The sequence below is a fragment of the Penicillium manginii genome (genome assembly GCF_028828005.1).
Source record: "Penicillium manginii strain IBT 31320 chromosome Unknown utg000009l:1.0-3297300.0:1.0-3298630.0, whole genome shotgun sequence".
Lineage (NCBI taxonomy): Eukaryota > Fungi > Ascomycota > Eurotiomycetes > Eurotiales > Aspergillaceae > Penicillium > Penicillium manginii.
In genome coordinates, this window is record NW_026643110.1 from 1,221,510 (window position 1) to 1,235,611 (window position 14,102).

The 14,102-nt window shown below is 51.1% G+C and overlaps 6 protein-coding genes across 6 annotated transcripts; 4 read left to right on the top strand and 2 right to left on the bottom strand.

Moving 5' to 3' along the window:
* Window positions 1–128: 128 nt before the first annotated feature.
* Window positions 129–404, top strand: N7533_012214 (uncharacterized protein; the record flags this gene model as incomplete). Its single annotated transcript, XM_057108864.1, has 1 exon — window positions 129–404. The coding sequence occupies one exon, from the start codon at window positions 129–131 to the stop codon at window positions 402–404; it is 276 nt and encodes a 91-aa protein (XP_056953965.1).
* A 450-nt stretch (window positions 405–854) lies between these two features.
* On the top strand, window positions 855–4,734 carry N7533_012215 (regulator of nonsense transcripts 2; the record flags this gene model as incomplete). The annotated part of the gene is made up of 4 exons (XM_057108865.1): window positions 855–879; window positions 946–4,334; window positions 4,397–4,538; window positions 4,628–4,734. 4 exons carry the CDS (start codon window positions 855–857, stop codon window positions 4,732–4,734), a joined length of 3,663 nt encoding a protein of 1,220 aa, XP_056953966.1.
* A 1,075-nt stretch (window positions 4,735–5,809) lies between these two features.
* N7533_012216 (putative histidine acid phosphatase) lies at window positions 5,810–7,228 on the top strand (the record flags this gene model as incomplete). The annotated part of the gene is made up of 3 exons (XM_057108866.1): window positions 5,810–5,836; window positions 5,887–6,423; window positions 6,503–7,228. 3 exons carry the CDS (start codon window positions 5,810–5,812, stop codon window positions 7,226–7,228), a joined length of 1,290 nt encoding a protein of 429 aa, XP_056953967.1.
* A 322-nt stretch (window positions 7,229–7,550) lies between these two features.
* Window positions 7,551–8,537, bottom strand: N7533_012217 (alpha/beta fold hydrolase; the record flags this gene model as incomplete). The annotated part of the gene is made up of 1 exon (XM_057108867.1): window positions 7,551–8,537. One exon carries the CDS (start codon window positions 8,535–8,537, stop codon window positions 7,551–7,553), a length of 987 nt encoding a protein of 328 aa, XP_056953968.1.
* Window positions 8,538–8,993: 456 nt separating this feature from the next.
* Window positions 8,994–11,121, bottom strand: N7533_012218 (putative bifunctional fatty acid transporter/acyl-CoA synthetase (FAT1); the record flags this gene model as incomplete). The annotated part of the gene is made up of 5 exons (XM_057108868.1): window positions 8,994–9,165; window positions 9,221–9,370; window positions 9,426–10,572; window positions 10,621–10,776; window positions 10,836–11,121. 5 exons carry the CDS (start codon window positions 11,119–11,121, stop codon window positions 8,994–8,996), a joined length of 1,911 nt encoding a protein of 636 aa, XP_056953969.1.
* Window positions 11,122–12,034: 913 nt separating this feature from the next.
* On the top strand, window positions 12,035–13,641 carry N7533_012219 (putative peroxisomal 3-ketoacyl-coA thiolase (Kat1); the record flags this gene model as incomplete). The annotated part of the gene is made up of 6 exons (XM_057108869.1): window positions 12,035–12,139; window positions 12,224–12,319; window positions 12,386–13,234; window positions 13,293–13,357; window positions 13,424–13,535; window positions 13,603–13,641. 6 exons carry the CDS (start codon window positions 12,035–12,037, stop codon window positions 13,639–13,641), a joined length of 1,266 nt encoding a protein of 421 aa, XP_056953970.1.
* Between the last annotated feature and the right edge of the window lie 461 nt (window positions 13,642–14,102).

Here is a 14,102-nt window from a genome sequence, read left to right on the forward strand (position 1 = left end):
CTGATTATTGAATCAGTGCCCTGGGCCAGATCACAAAATACTAGTACCTACTTCATCCAAGCTATACGCAGACCTGTCCTACCCAACACTGCACTGCACTCCACTCCAAGCCATTCGCAAGTCATATCATGCAATCCACCAGCCACCAAGGTTCGCTCCCAGACCGATCTCGCGACCACACAACCACGACAGAAATAAACCCGGCTCCAAGCCAAGCCCATGACTCGAGTGATTCCCACCGAAAAAGCGATGATAGACTCGAGGCCCAGGCCGATGCCGAACCAACCTGGCAGCCCCGATTCGACCGCCGGCAGAGCTGGAGTACGCAGGACTACAAGCATCAATTGCAGGAACGACTTTTGAATGTCGAGGAGAGTCGGGAGAGGGGGTTTACGGAGAACTAAACCTTGGAATGAGCGAGTTGGAATGATGTGGCGGGATCTGCTGCCTCAATGTGTTTAGCGATACTAGTACGATTGAGATTTTTCAAAAGGCAGCTTGAAGGTTGTGTGTGAGAGGAAGAAAATTGGATTGTGATAGTAAGTAAATGTTATTATCTGTATGAAATGGGCCAAATCTCGACAGTAGAGTGCGTAACCATGTAACCTAACCCATGACTAGTTGTGAGTGTAGTCAGAGCAAGTCCGCACTCCGACCTCCGCACCGCCTTGGGAGCAGCCCGCCTCTCAATCCGAACCCGAACCCGCTTCCAGAACTTCCCCCATTCCAGAAGGTGACTCTTCTTCTCTCTCCTCCATATTTCCCCTCATTTCCTCAATGTGGTGTCCAAGTCACTGCGATTCCCCCCCAGACGTTCTGAGAGGATCACACTGAATCGATCCGTGAACGCACACATGGCCATGGATCGCCAAAAGAAAAGTATGCGCTACATTGCATAGCTACCACTCTCCTCCCCAGTACCTACTAACACATATCTTGCCGCAGGAGAACTCCGCGATCTGAACGAGAGAGCATGGGCAGGCGAAACCGGTACGAAACACAAGTCCTCCCTCCCACCCACCCCCACCCCCGCGCTTCTGCTCCCCTTCCAAAACCAAGCCAAGTCCCTCTATCTAACCCAACTGACCATCCTCCCCTCCACAACAGATGTCTTCCCTGTCAGCAAATCCCTCGACTCAGCGCTTAAGAAAAACACCGCCTTCATCAAGCGTCTCCGAACCGGAATCAGCGCATCCGCCCTATCAACCTTCCTTTCAGATATCCGCACCCTCTCGCTACACAAGTATCTATCCGAGATAATCTCCGCCTGCTACGAGGGCCTCAGCAAGCTCAAAACACCCGGGGAAATCGCCGTCGGCGTCGAAATCGTCGCTGCCCTCCACCAGCGCTTCGGCCCCGCTGAGTTCACCCGCTACATCGGCTGGCTCCTCGGCCGGGGCCTAACCTCGCCCGACAAAGCCCAGATCAAGCAACTGAGCCAGGAATTCCGCGAGCGCGAGGAGAAAGACCGGTTAGCGCGGCATCGGGTGCTTTTGCGTGTTGTTACGGAGTTGTGGCTCGTGGGTGTGCTGCGGACGCTGGATGATGTCGAACGCCCTGATGACCTTGGTCTTAAGGGTAGTGGTGGTGGTGGTGCCGGTGGTGGTGCCGGGGGTGGCGGCGGTGGGGATCCCGCGAAGATCTCATCTACGGAACAGCCCGTGCTGAAGCAGAAGTTTCCGTCGGCCGCGACGCGGGATCCTGAGAAGGCGGAGCCGTTTCCGCTGGAAGTGCTTAAGGATCTTCTGGGTCATGATCGGGAGCATGCGAATTTGCCGCTTGCGGTGCTCTTTGTCAAGAGCTTTAGCTGGGATATTCTTGGTGCGAAGTTGGCTGATGAGGGGAGGAAGACGGTGGAGGTTGATGGGGTGACGACGAGTACTGCTACGACTGCGACTGCGACTGCGACTGCGGGCGCTGAGAACGAAAATGCCGGAGGGTTGAGTGCTGCCCTGGATGCGGATCCACCGTTGACTCCGGAGAAGATGCAACTGCGGTTTAAGAATATTTTGACTCGATATCTGGATGATGTCAAGGCGCATGTTGTGCGGGATCAGAAGGCTTTGTCGAATCAGAGTCGCCGCAATGCTGAGGCTTATGTGAAGAGTGGCGAGATCTTCGAGGACCGCCAGTCTAATTTCGAGAAGCAGACTAAGACGCTCGATAAGCTTGTTGCGAATACTCAGGTACTCTGTGAGGCTCTCGGTGCTGAGATGCCAGATCTGGCCGAGAAGGAAACTGCTGATGCTTCTGCTAGCGGAGGCATTGGTTTGGTGAAGACCACTGACTACCTTCGTGGCCAAGGTGATGGTGCAGGCATCTGGGAAGATGAAGAGGAGAGACGTTTTTATGAAAATCTGGTTGACTTGAAAGGCAAGGTTCCTGCTGTTCTTCTGGAGGACGGCAAGAAAAAGAAGGCCGATGGCGACGAAGCCGGTAAGAAGAAAGCAGATGGTGATAATGCAGCCGAATCGCCTTCAGAAAAGACCGAGACAGCCGAGGAGAAGGCTGCTGCTGAAGCTGACGAGCAATCCACCGCCATTGCTAGTAAAACTGTCGGTGCGCAAGTCGATGCTCTACTTGGAAAACTTCCGGATTTGCAGAACAAGGACCAGGTCGATCAATTTGCCCTGGACTTTTGCTTCGTCAATTCCAAAGCATCTCGCAATAGGCTCGTCAAAGCTGTTTCGGATATCCCCAAGGGCCGGGTTGATCTCCTGCCTATCTACTCGCGTTTGGTGGCTACCCTTGGACAGTATCTTCCGGATATCCCACAGGGTCTGACGACCTATCTTGATGAGGAATTTCGGAGTCTTCAGCGCAGAAAGTCTAAGGAGTTCCTTGGACAAGTGCGCATGAGCAATGTACGATATCTCGCCGAGTTGACCAAGTTTGGCGTAGTGCCCGAGCACATCATCTTCCACTGCTTCAAGGTCTCTCTCGATGAATTCTCCCGTATGAACATCGAGATTATTGGCAACCTGCTCGAAAACTGTGGCCGCTATCTCCTTCGCAATCCCGAGACTTCGCCCCGCATGGCTTCCTTCCTCGAAACACTGGGTCGAAAGAAGACTGTTCAGCATATCGGTCAGCAGGAACGCATGGTGATTGAGAATGCAATCTACTATGTAGACCCGCCTCCACGCCCCGCAATCCAGCAGAAAGATCGGACTCCAATGGAACAGTACATTCGTCGGCTAATCTACCTGGACATGAACAAACGCAACTACACTAAGATCTTGAAGGCGATTCGAAAGCTACACTGGGAGGAGCAAGAGGTTGTTGATATTCTAGAACGCGTATTCAGCAAGCCCGTCAAGGTCAAATATGGCAGCATTCACCTCTTGGCAATTCTTGTCAGCGCTATGTATCGATACCACCAAGACTTCGTCATCGGTGTGGTTGACAACGTCTTGGAGCAGATCACGCTTGGCCTGGAGCAGAATGACTTCAAGTTCAACCAGAAGCGTATCGCCGAGGTCAAATACCTGGGTGAATTGTACAACTACAAGATGATCGACTCCCCCGTCATTTTCGATACATTGTACCGCATTGTGACCTTTGGTCATGAAGGTGGCACCCCCAACCCCGGAAGGATCGTCATGCTGGACCTCCCAGACGATTATTTCCGACTTCGTCTTGCTTGCACACTCCTTGATACCTGTGGCCACTGCTTCGACCGAGGCTCGGCGAAGAAGAAGCTAGACTTCTTCCTCAATTTCTTCCAGTACTACATCTGCACCAAAGACCCTATGCCGATGGACATTGACTTCCTCGTCCAAGACACTTACTCTGCACTACGACCCCAGTGGAAGCTAACATCAGACCCCGAGGAAGCAACCCGCATTTTCAGCGAGGCCGTTGCGCAGAATTACCACATGCCAGACTCTGAACGGACAGTCGAGGCAGACGAGGAGGAAGATGCTGCAGACAGCAGTTCTTCCGACGAGGGTCTTGAGGAAGATGCGATTCCGGATATCGAAGACGAGCAGGAATCTAGCGATGAGGCTGAAGAGGTCTCTGGACCTAACCCGGAGGCAGGCGATGACAGTGAATCGGAAGATGAGCAGATTATCGTCACGCGACAGGAGGAAGAACGCGACCCAGAAGTTGAAGCCGAATTCGATCGCGAATATGAGAAGATGATGGTTGAGAGTGCGGACTCGAGACGTTTCGAACGCAAGGCCATCTTCGACATCCCGCTGCCAATGAAGCGACCTGCCCGAGAGAATGTCTCTGCCGAGTTCCCTGGTGAAATGGAGGTGCCTGAGCCTGTCGCTCCGTCTAAGACCATGGCATTCTCTTTGATGACAAAGAAGGGCAATAAGCAACAGGTAAGACATCCTTGCAAAGACAATCTGAGGAAGCTGTGGTTTCATGATACTAATAATAGCAGACTCGCACCATCGACCTCCCGTCCGACTCCAGCTTTGCTGTTGCCATGCGAACCCAGCAGCAGGCCGATCGAGAGGAGCAGCAACGCATCAAGAACCTGGTTTTGAATTACGAGGCATCAAATGAGAACGAGACCGCAGAGAGTAAGTTTGATCCGCCATTGCTTCAAACCCCCCCAAAAGAAAGAAGAGCAAAAGCAAAAGTAAGAATCAGACCTAACAAGCCCAACCAGCCGATTTTGAAAAACGTATTCCCGCAAACCAGCGTATCGACAAGTCTACTGGAGCCCGAAATGCTTTCCGCTCTCGCAAACTTCAGCTCAGCGATGTCAACTGGTAACATGTGTTTGGTACAAAGTTCACTTTCCACATGGACTCAGCTTTACGCATTCCCACCTCTCTAGCTATGGCATTGCATTTTATCTACCAGGATAAAAAGAGCCACACCCAGCAGCAAAGACAACGACAGCAATCTACCGAAAACAGTTTGTTCGTGTACAACCTAACTCGGCTTAGATGCAAAGATCCTGCATTGTCAGAGTCGAGACATGGTTGATGCGAGGATTTGATCTCCACCTCGCCGAAACGCCTTTATTCTTGCCGTCGCGGATGGGCAAGCTTGTGCTGGATGGTCAAGGCGTAATGGCCTCATGTAAATGCTTTGCTTACCCGCCTCACTCCTCGTAGTAGACTAAGTAAAGTCTGACGAGTCGAGTTACGCCTTCGAGGTCGCGTTGGTATGGAAACGTGGACTGGTGATTGGCGGGGGTGAGATTAGGCATGAAGATCTACTAGTAGGTCTGAGGGTAGTTAGCTTTAGCTGCAGAAAAGGGACTTACCTAGCTAATATTTGATCCTCTCCAAGTTGCCAACGCTAGTAATGCTCAATATCCACCAGATGCTCGTATCGCAGCGGCGAAGCCTGTCGTATACCTTGGTAACTAGTACTGTCAGGATGTAGGGGGATGTATGTGATTTGTGCAATTTGAATAGACGGTGGGCAGAGCCGAGGCACATGGGGGACTACAAGATTGGGATTACTTACGATCGAGCAGGTTGAGAGATTTCTATGATTTTTACTAGTAGTACTAATAATTTTAACGTTCTGCAACTTCTTGAGATGGGCGAGCACGACTGTTATTGACTGCCTCAGGCTGGATAGTGTTGATCCTCTTGGCACTCCACTTTGAGTTACGTCAATATGCCTTTATCTGTTTCCCTGTTTATGTACTCCGCAACCATCATGGCAAAGGAAATGACATAGCAATTGGGTTTGACATGGGCCTTTTTTGAAATACTTGGAAAAGTGGCGATCATCCTAATTAAATAGATAGTGTTAAGTATAAAACATTCAGCCCTACCAAGGAAAATCCTCCGTACTATCTAGGTAGCAGCACTCTCGGACAGCAGCAAAGATGTACCTCCCATCTATACTTTTGGCAGTACTTGCCACTCCTATTCTATCCTCTTCTTATCACTTCAACCCCCCTAGACCACTCAGCAGGAACTGCGCCTTACTTCACTCCTCATAACCCCCCCACTCCAGCCATCACCCCCGCAGGGTTGCAATGTCACTCGAGCCGCATATCTTGTCCGCCACGCGGCGATCTACCCAAATGATTTCGAATACGAAACTTACATCGAACCTTTCGTGAAAAAGCTGCAAAATACATCGCTACACCACTGGAAGTCAACCAAGACACTCGCATTTTTGTCCAATTGGACGGCGCCTGCTGAAGAGCACCATTTGGAGAAACTCACGAAGTTTGGATTCCAAGAAGCGCGGTCGCTAGGAGCGACTCTTCACAAAAGATACGCGCATCTCAAAGCACCTACGAGAATCTGGTCATCGACTGCGGAAAGAACGGTGAAGAGCGCAGAAGGTTTCATTACGGGGTTTACGAATAACCACACGAAATCGATCAACTTGACCCAAGTCGCAGAAGACAAAAAGGCGGGCGCGGACTCCTTGACACCGTATAAAGGTTGCGAGGCGTATAGTTCCTCATATGGTTCTGATCAATCCTCGGTATGTACTAATCAGATTCCATAGCTCTTCCCTTTCCCTCCATGAGAACCGCGGGCAGCATGTACTAACCGACACATAGGCCTTCGGGGAAGTGTACACAAAGCCTATAATCGCTCGCTTGAACGCAGAGGCGCCTTCATTCAACTTTACGCAGAATGATATTACCGGCATGTTTGAGCTTTGCGGCTACGAAACCGTTATTCGGGGATCGTCCCCATTCTGCTCCCTGAAACTCTTTTCACCGGATGAGTGGCTGGGCTACGAATACGCAAATGACTTGATGTATTTCCACAACACCGGTTACGGTCGGGATTTATCCTCGAGTCTCGGCTTGCCGTGGGTGAATGCTAGTGTCGCGGCGTTGCGTGATGAGTCCCTGTCCCAGGAGCTATATGTCTCGTTCACTCACCGTGAAGTTCCACCCACGGTCCTTACTGCGCTGGGGCTTTACAATAATAGTGCTTACAGCGGTGCGAATCATGTCAATGGAACCATGCCGGAGGATAGGATTAACTACAACCGTGTATGGAAGAGTAGTGAGATACTCCCGTTTCTGACGAATATCGCCATCGAGAAGATGTCGTGCGAGAGCTATGGATACGACGAGGGAGAGTACTATCGAATCTTGAATAATGCCGGTCCACAGCCATTGGTGGATTGTCGAGATGGGCCAGGTGGCAGTTGTTCGCGAGATAGTTTCCATGATTTCGTCAAGGAGAAGCTTGAGTCGACTGTGGGCTATAATGAGGCATGTGGTAGTGGTGACAGTGACTACCCCACATCTTTGACCCTTTACGAGGCATAAACCGAGAAAGAAATATGTGAGAACCTTGGAAGATAAGTCTCGAAAATTGAGTTGTAATTAAAGGCTCTCAGGCATATATACTAGTACCTAGGTAGAAGATAATAAGTAAGAATTCTAACCATCTAAGCATTTGACTTCAAGTGACAGCCATGGACTCCAGGGCTGCTAATTGTGAGTGGTGTTATACTCAGAGCATACCTACCTAGGTATTCTGGAGGAGTTTCTTTCAGAAAACCAAGAGTAATATCTCGACTCGAAGATGCAGGCTATCGGAGAGCTTGAAGTCGAGTAGATAGATCTATTTCTCGCCTGGGCTCAGTGATTATGCTTTCTCAATCTGCTTCCAAAAGTCCTCAATAAATCCAGCAACCTCCGGCACCCTCTCTCTCACGACTCCATGTCCAACCTGGGGCACAACAGCGACGTTCTTCATACCCACCTCCTGCAAGGCCTGCACGCTGCACAAGTCATCCAACTCCCCAAGCACACAGAGACCTTTAACGCCAGATTTCGAGGCCGCGGAAAACCTGGCATGTTTATCGAAGACACCACCATCTCTGACTATCCCAACCACACTCGCCGCGTGCCCGTTGTGGTTTTTCATTTGCCAATCACGAACAGCCTCCGCCACGACCTCCCCCCTCGCAACCCTCTCCTTCCAATCCGAAGGAACAACCAGCTTCCCACCCTCCAAGAACTCAAAAACCCACTCTCGAGCCCGATCCTCCAACCCCTCACCACCGCGCATGTAGCTCCTTTCGTCCTCACTCAAGTCTGAGCTTCGCACCAGACCCGCCGGCGCGACAAGAACCATAGACGCAACCATCTCAGGCGTCTCTGCAGCATACGACGCAACAAGAGACCCACCAAAGGAATAGCCAATAAAATGCGCATCCTTCCACCCAAGCGTCAACATCAAACCGTCAATCAAACCAAGAAATAGCTCAGCTTCATGGGCAATAACAGGCGTGTCAGAGAGCCCGTGGCCCGGCAAATCAACGAGAACGCAATGCGCATAGGGGAAACGGGCTTTCAGTGCGCTGGCCAGGGGCTGCATGCCAATTGCGGGGGTCTGGACACCATGTACAAGTACGACCCGCGAGATGGGGTTCTTGATATTTGCTGGCGCGGGCGATGAGGGGGGAAGAGAGTAGTAGGCGGATTTCCCCAAGATATGCATGAATTCTGCCTTTGGGAGTACATTTCCGAATTGGGTGATGAAGGCTGCTTCGGATGGTGCTTCGATTGGATTTTCACTGCCGTGTACCACTCCTGTGAAGGGGCGCGGAAGCACGGTTGGTGTGGGCATGGCGTGGATGAGGTAGAATGGAATTATAGATCGGGGTGGGTGTCTTGGTGATTGGGTTATTGGTAAGGTGTCGAAGAGATGAAGAAGAAGAAGGACTTCTTGACAGGGATTTCAGGGAATTAGTGTGCCAAAGTGCCAGTTCCTGCTCTTATCATCTTCTCTATAAGCCAGCCCGGTATGTATTGAAGTACAGTTTGATGGAAGGCCGTGGCTGAAGGCTAGACAGATTCACCGCTTTCTGGGCTAATATTCTGCCAGCTTATGTACTACTCTCGTTAGCCTCGCTTACCTCCCCATTCTCGCTCCCAAATTACCCGAGTCTCTGGCCGAAAGTTCTTTTCTTGGACTATTTCATCTTCAACCAATCAAAGTGGTCAATACATGCTATTTATCTATCGCAAATGTTTCTATTTACAGCGGTGACACGATTATACAATCTCACAGGCCCCATCTTACTTACAGCTTAGCCTTGCCACTCTCGATGGAAGACCAGCTGTTGTCCTCAAGCTTCTCGTAATTAGTTCCGTTGAGCCAGTATAGGCTATCACCAGCAGAGTCCTGGCTGGGGTTCCATCCCTTCTTCAGCAGATCACCTTTAGCCTGCTTGAAAGTAACACCAGTGGAAACCCTAACAAAAGCACCGTTAGCAAAATCCATTCGCTGATCCGACAAACAAAACTCACTTTTCAATGAATCGTACAAGACGAGGGAAAGCATATGATGGTACACCACGCTTCTTCAGCTCAGGGTATAATTTCGAAGCAAGCTCAGCCTCAAAGGCGGGGGAATGCTCCTCGAGCGTGATACCTGCAGCGCCAGCTTGACCATCATATCTAGAAACACGAATTAGAAATCGGAAACATAGCTAGCCAAGGATTGAAGACTTACCCAGCAAGCTTGACGCCATACACGACAGCATCATGGACACCCTCAATACGACAAATATGATCGCGAATCTCTCCGGCACTGACATTCTCGCCCTTCCAGCGGAAAGTATCGCCAACACGGTCCTGGAACCTAACCCATCCAGATCGATCCTGCACGACCAAATCACCCGTCCGCTGGAAAAGATCACCCTTTTGAAAAACATCCCGAAGAAGCTTCCCTTCAGTAGCTTCTGTGTTGTGCAAGTATTCCGTCAACAAGCCACGATCACGCACACGACCAATAGCCTCACCCTCCTCATCCAACCCAGCCCTCACGCAGAACCCAGTCCCAGGATCACGGAACGGCATCTCCGTATCATTATCATACTTGACAATAAATGTATCATCTTCCAAGAACCGACGAATGGGGCCGGAAAATCCAACCTTTCCAGCACCCCACACGCCCGGACCGTGATTGTCGAACTTAGCCAACCCCTCCGTTGAGCGATAGAACTCGCGAATCTCCTGCACACCGAAGCGACTCTTGAATTTCTCCCAGATCTCGCCGCGAAGACCGTTGCCGGACGCGGCGATGCACTTGTGGTCGCGGTCATAGGGGGAGGGGGCCGTGCCGAGCAGGTACCGGCACAGTTCACCGATGTACAGGATGCGAGTGGCGCCTGAGTCGTGGACGTCCTTCCAGAACTGCGAGGCTGAGAACTTGCGTCTCATGCAGAGGGTTCCGGCGTTTCCTACCGAGTAGCAGAGGCCGGTGAAGAAGGCTGTGCCGTGGAAGAGCGGTAGGGCGGAGTATGTGCGGAGTGGGTAGAATCTAGACGGATCATTGACGTCGGCAGAGAGCGGGTTGGAGGTTATTAGGGCCATCATGTTTCGTACAGCGCAGGCTTTGGGCTTGCCTGTTGTTCCGGATGTGTAGATCAAAGCTGTGAGATCCTTCGGTGTGCGCTTAGCGGGTGCTAGTCCGGCTGGTGAGAATTGTTGCAATTCGGCTTGCGTGATGAGCTCTACATCGCCGCAGGACACACCCTCGAAGGAGGAGAAGTGGAATGATAAGTGTGGGAGATCAGCGCAAACATGCTGCGCGATATCTGGGGTTGAGATGATCGATTTGGATCCAGAGACGTTGAGGCAGTGGATGAATGTGTCATCTGGGTTCTGTTAGTGTGTTCCATGAAGCTAGTGATTTAGATACGTACCTCGTAGATTGGTGTTGATCATGGCAGCTACTGCGCCAAGCTTAGACAGTGCATACAGGGTGACGACCATCTCGGGCGAATTCGTCGTGAATACTCCGATCATATCGCCATTCTTCACGTCGCGTGCGTGCAGCAAGGCGGCAAATCGATCAACCACTGAAAAGAGATTAGCTTCTTGCGTTCGTCAAAATGCAAGGGCTCAGCACTGCACTTACACTCTTTTAATTGGTTGTATGACCAGGTTTTGTGTTCAAACCAGAGCGCATCTGCAGTACCCTGGCCTTCAACCTCGACAACTCGTTGAAGCATCTTGTAAATAGTCGGAGATTCGCCAAGCTTGCCAATGCGCTCACCGAGACGTTGCCCAAAGGCGCGGTCATTCTTCAAGACAGTCAAGTCAGTGCTGATGGATAGTTTTGCATTCAGGTAGGCGCCGGCAGCAAGGGAAAGGGCCGTTCCCATGGCCACGGCGGGGGCGCCAACTTCAGATAGGATGTCCATTGTGAGAAGCTCCCTAAGGTTGGCAAGGTTATGTATCGTATCTGTATATGGTCGATTTTTCAACGCTCCCTGGAGGTTTATAATTGAGTAGCTTCGAGATTGTTGTGCAATTGTTCGAACACAGAGAGAGATCTGGGGAACTTGAATTAAAAGAGAGCCCCCAGAACTTGAAGGAAAGGAAATCCAGACGGAAGCTGGGCTGGAGCGATCTGCCGTTCCTAGGTCGGTAAGTACCTTTCTCTAGCTCGTCACTAGCAGAATCCGAGGTGGAGAGATTGTAAGCAACGTCCGTATCCTCATTCGTCTTCCCCACAGGTCTGGCGACGGGTTTACCCCGGGTTTGCGGTTGGCGGATCAGACCAGATGTCTATATCAGCAACCTTAGTCTGTTGGTGATTATATACCGCAGATGAGATATTCAGTATGAGTCTTGATGTAATACTATACCTAAGTATTCACGATTCTCATCTGAGAAAATGAAAATCCTGGTCAACATTAAATTCCATTCAACAATCAATTGCCGACATCGGTCGCCCTAGTTAAGCGTATGAATACTGCAGATCAATACACCTCGGTCGTAATATTACCAGGTAGTCGCCAATTAAAAGCCCTAAATTTGAGCCGAGGATTAAATTGTGACGGTATATTACACACTTCCATCATCGGCGTCGGCACTTCTCTTCGGCTTCCCACGATGCTTCCAGTATTCACTCCGTACTTCACAGTTGGAAGTGGAGATGTTCAGCAGCTCGGCCCAGCTGGTTTCGGTCCGGTGAAAATGTTTGGCACAGAATGAGCCGCGGTCCATTCGCCCCGCGTTTGTTTCTGTGACCCCGGACGATATTAAGTGCCTTCTCCTTTCCAAAGGAGAAAAAAAAAGCTTCCCACCTTCTCCAACTCTCCACATCCCATCATGTCTTCACCACAACAAAGACTAAACTCTGTCGCAAACCAGCTGTCTCCCCCTGGGACATCGGCTGCGAAGCAACGCCTTTTGGCTAAGAATGCCGATGACGTGGTATGTTTTTTTTTTTTTAAATCCCCGCTACAGATATCCTATTTTGATCATCGGTAAATTAAATACTAATTGCTTCTCATCCAGGTGATCACCTATCTCGCCCGTACACCTCTCACCAAGGCTCGCAAGGGTGGATTGAAGGACACCACCATCGATAACCTGCTGATTTCGCTGCTCACGGTAAGCTCCCCCCCCAAATGACCCAATGGGCATGGCCACTTTTATATATTCTAACATTCAAAACAGACCGTGCGCGAAAAGTCCAATGTTGATCCCAACCTCATCGAAGATGTCTGCGTGGGCAACTGCCTCGCTCCCGGCGCCGCATACCTCGCCCGCTCCGCCGTTCTGGCTGCTGGATACCCCGCGACCGCTGCCACCTCCGTGACCAACCGCTTCTGCTCCTCGGGCCTGCTAGCCATCCAGAACATCGCCAACCAGATCACCGCCGGCTCCATCGATGTGGGTATCGCCGTCGGTGCAGAGAGCATGAGTACCAACTCCGATGGCGGCTCCCCCGAAATGGCCGAGCGTATTAACAAGCACCCTCTCGCGTCGCAGAACTACCAGCCTATGGGCTGGACCTCGGAGAACGTGGCGGGCGACTTCAACATCTCGCGCGAGCAGCACGATCAGTTCGCAGCTAAGAGCTATCAAAAGGCCGAGCGCGCGCAGAAGGCGGGCTGGTTCAATGACGAGATCATTCCTATCACGACCCAGGTCAAGGATCCCAAGACCGGCGAGGTCAAGGATGTGGTTGTGGATCGGGATGATGGTATCCGCTACGGTACGACTGCCGAGAGCCTGAGCAAGATTCGCGCCGCGTTCCCGCAGTGGAAGCCCAGCGCGACGACCGGTGGTAATGCCAGTCAGATCACCGATGGTGCTGCGGCTCTGGTCCTGATGAAGCGCTCCAAGGCGCAGCAGCTGGGCCAGCCCATTATTGGCAAGTTCTGCGGTGCGACTGTTGCGGGCCTGGAGCCTCGCATCATGGGCATTGGTCCTTCCATCGCCATCCCCAAGATCCTGGGCAAGTTCGGCCTGAACAAGGATGAGATTGATATCTTTGAGATCAATGAGGCTTTCGCTTCGATGGTATGTGCTGGTTTTATTTTATGTTATCATCGCCGCGCTCTGTCTAACTATTTCGCAGGGTGTTTACTGTGTTGGCAAATTGGGCCTCGACGAGTCCAAGGTGAACCCGCGTGGAGGTGCCATGTAAGCGAACCCGAACCCCTTATTCAACCGTGATGGGCATTATTTCGGAATACTAATTTTTCCCAGTGCTTTCGGTCATCCTCTCGGTGCAACCGGCGCCCGCCAGGTTGTCACTGCCTTGGCCGAGTTGCGTCGCCAGGACAAGCGTGTCGCGGTGACATCGATGTGTGTTGGAACCGTAAGTAAACGCAAAGGCATTGTCTCCACTGTCTCCGGATTTGAACTAACCGATTTTTCGCCGTCAGGGTATGGGAATGGCCGGTATCTTCGTCTCCGAGCACTAGGTTTCGGAGCCGAGGATGAACGTCACCTGTTTGATTGTATTGTATATACCATTGCTCACAAAGAACTTGAACATTACTTGAATGCATATGAGATCCAAACATTATTCATTATATGTCTACTATACTCGATCTTCCGTAGTGTAAGGGAGTACAGATGCAGTTGCCCCTCCCCCTTCGGACTGAATTTAAAGTAGTGAAGATCGCCCCGGGGGCCGTTCTCAGTATTGCCTATCTACAAACCACTACCTAGGTAGTTACTAAATGTGGAGTACTACTTGAAAGAATAAACTCTTTGTTCGATACTACTACGGAATACTCCATTCTGCCATGCCACTTTCCCAGAATTGAAGTTTGTCCGTTTTCGTCGCCAGGGTGCCTCAAATGTGAGGTGTCGAGAGTGTCCACCCGAATCGACTCGATCGTCACCCAACAGCGCCGATCCCCACTAGCGATGTGCACAC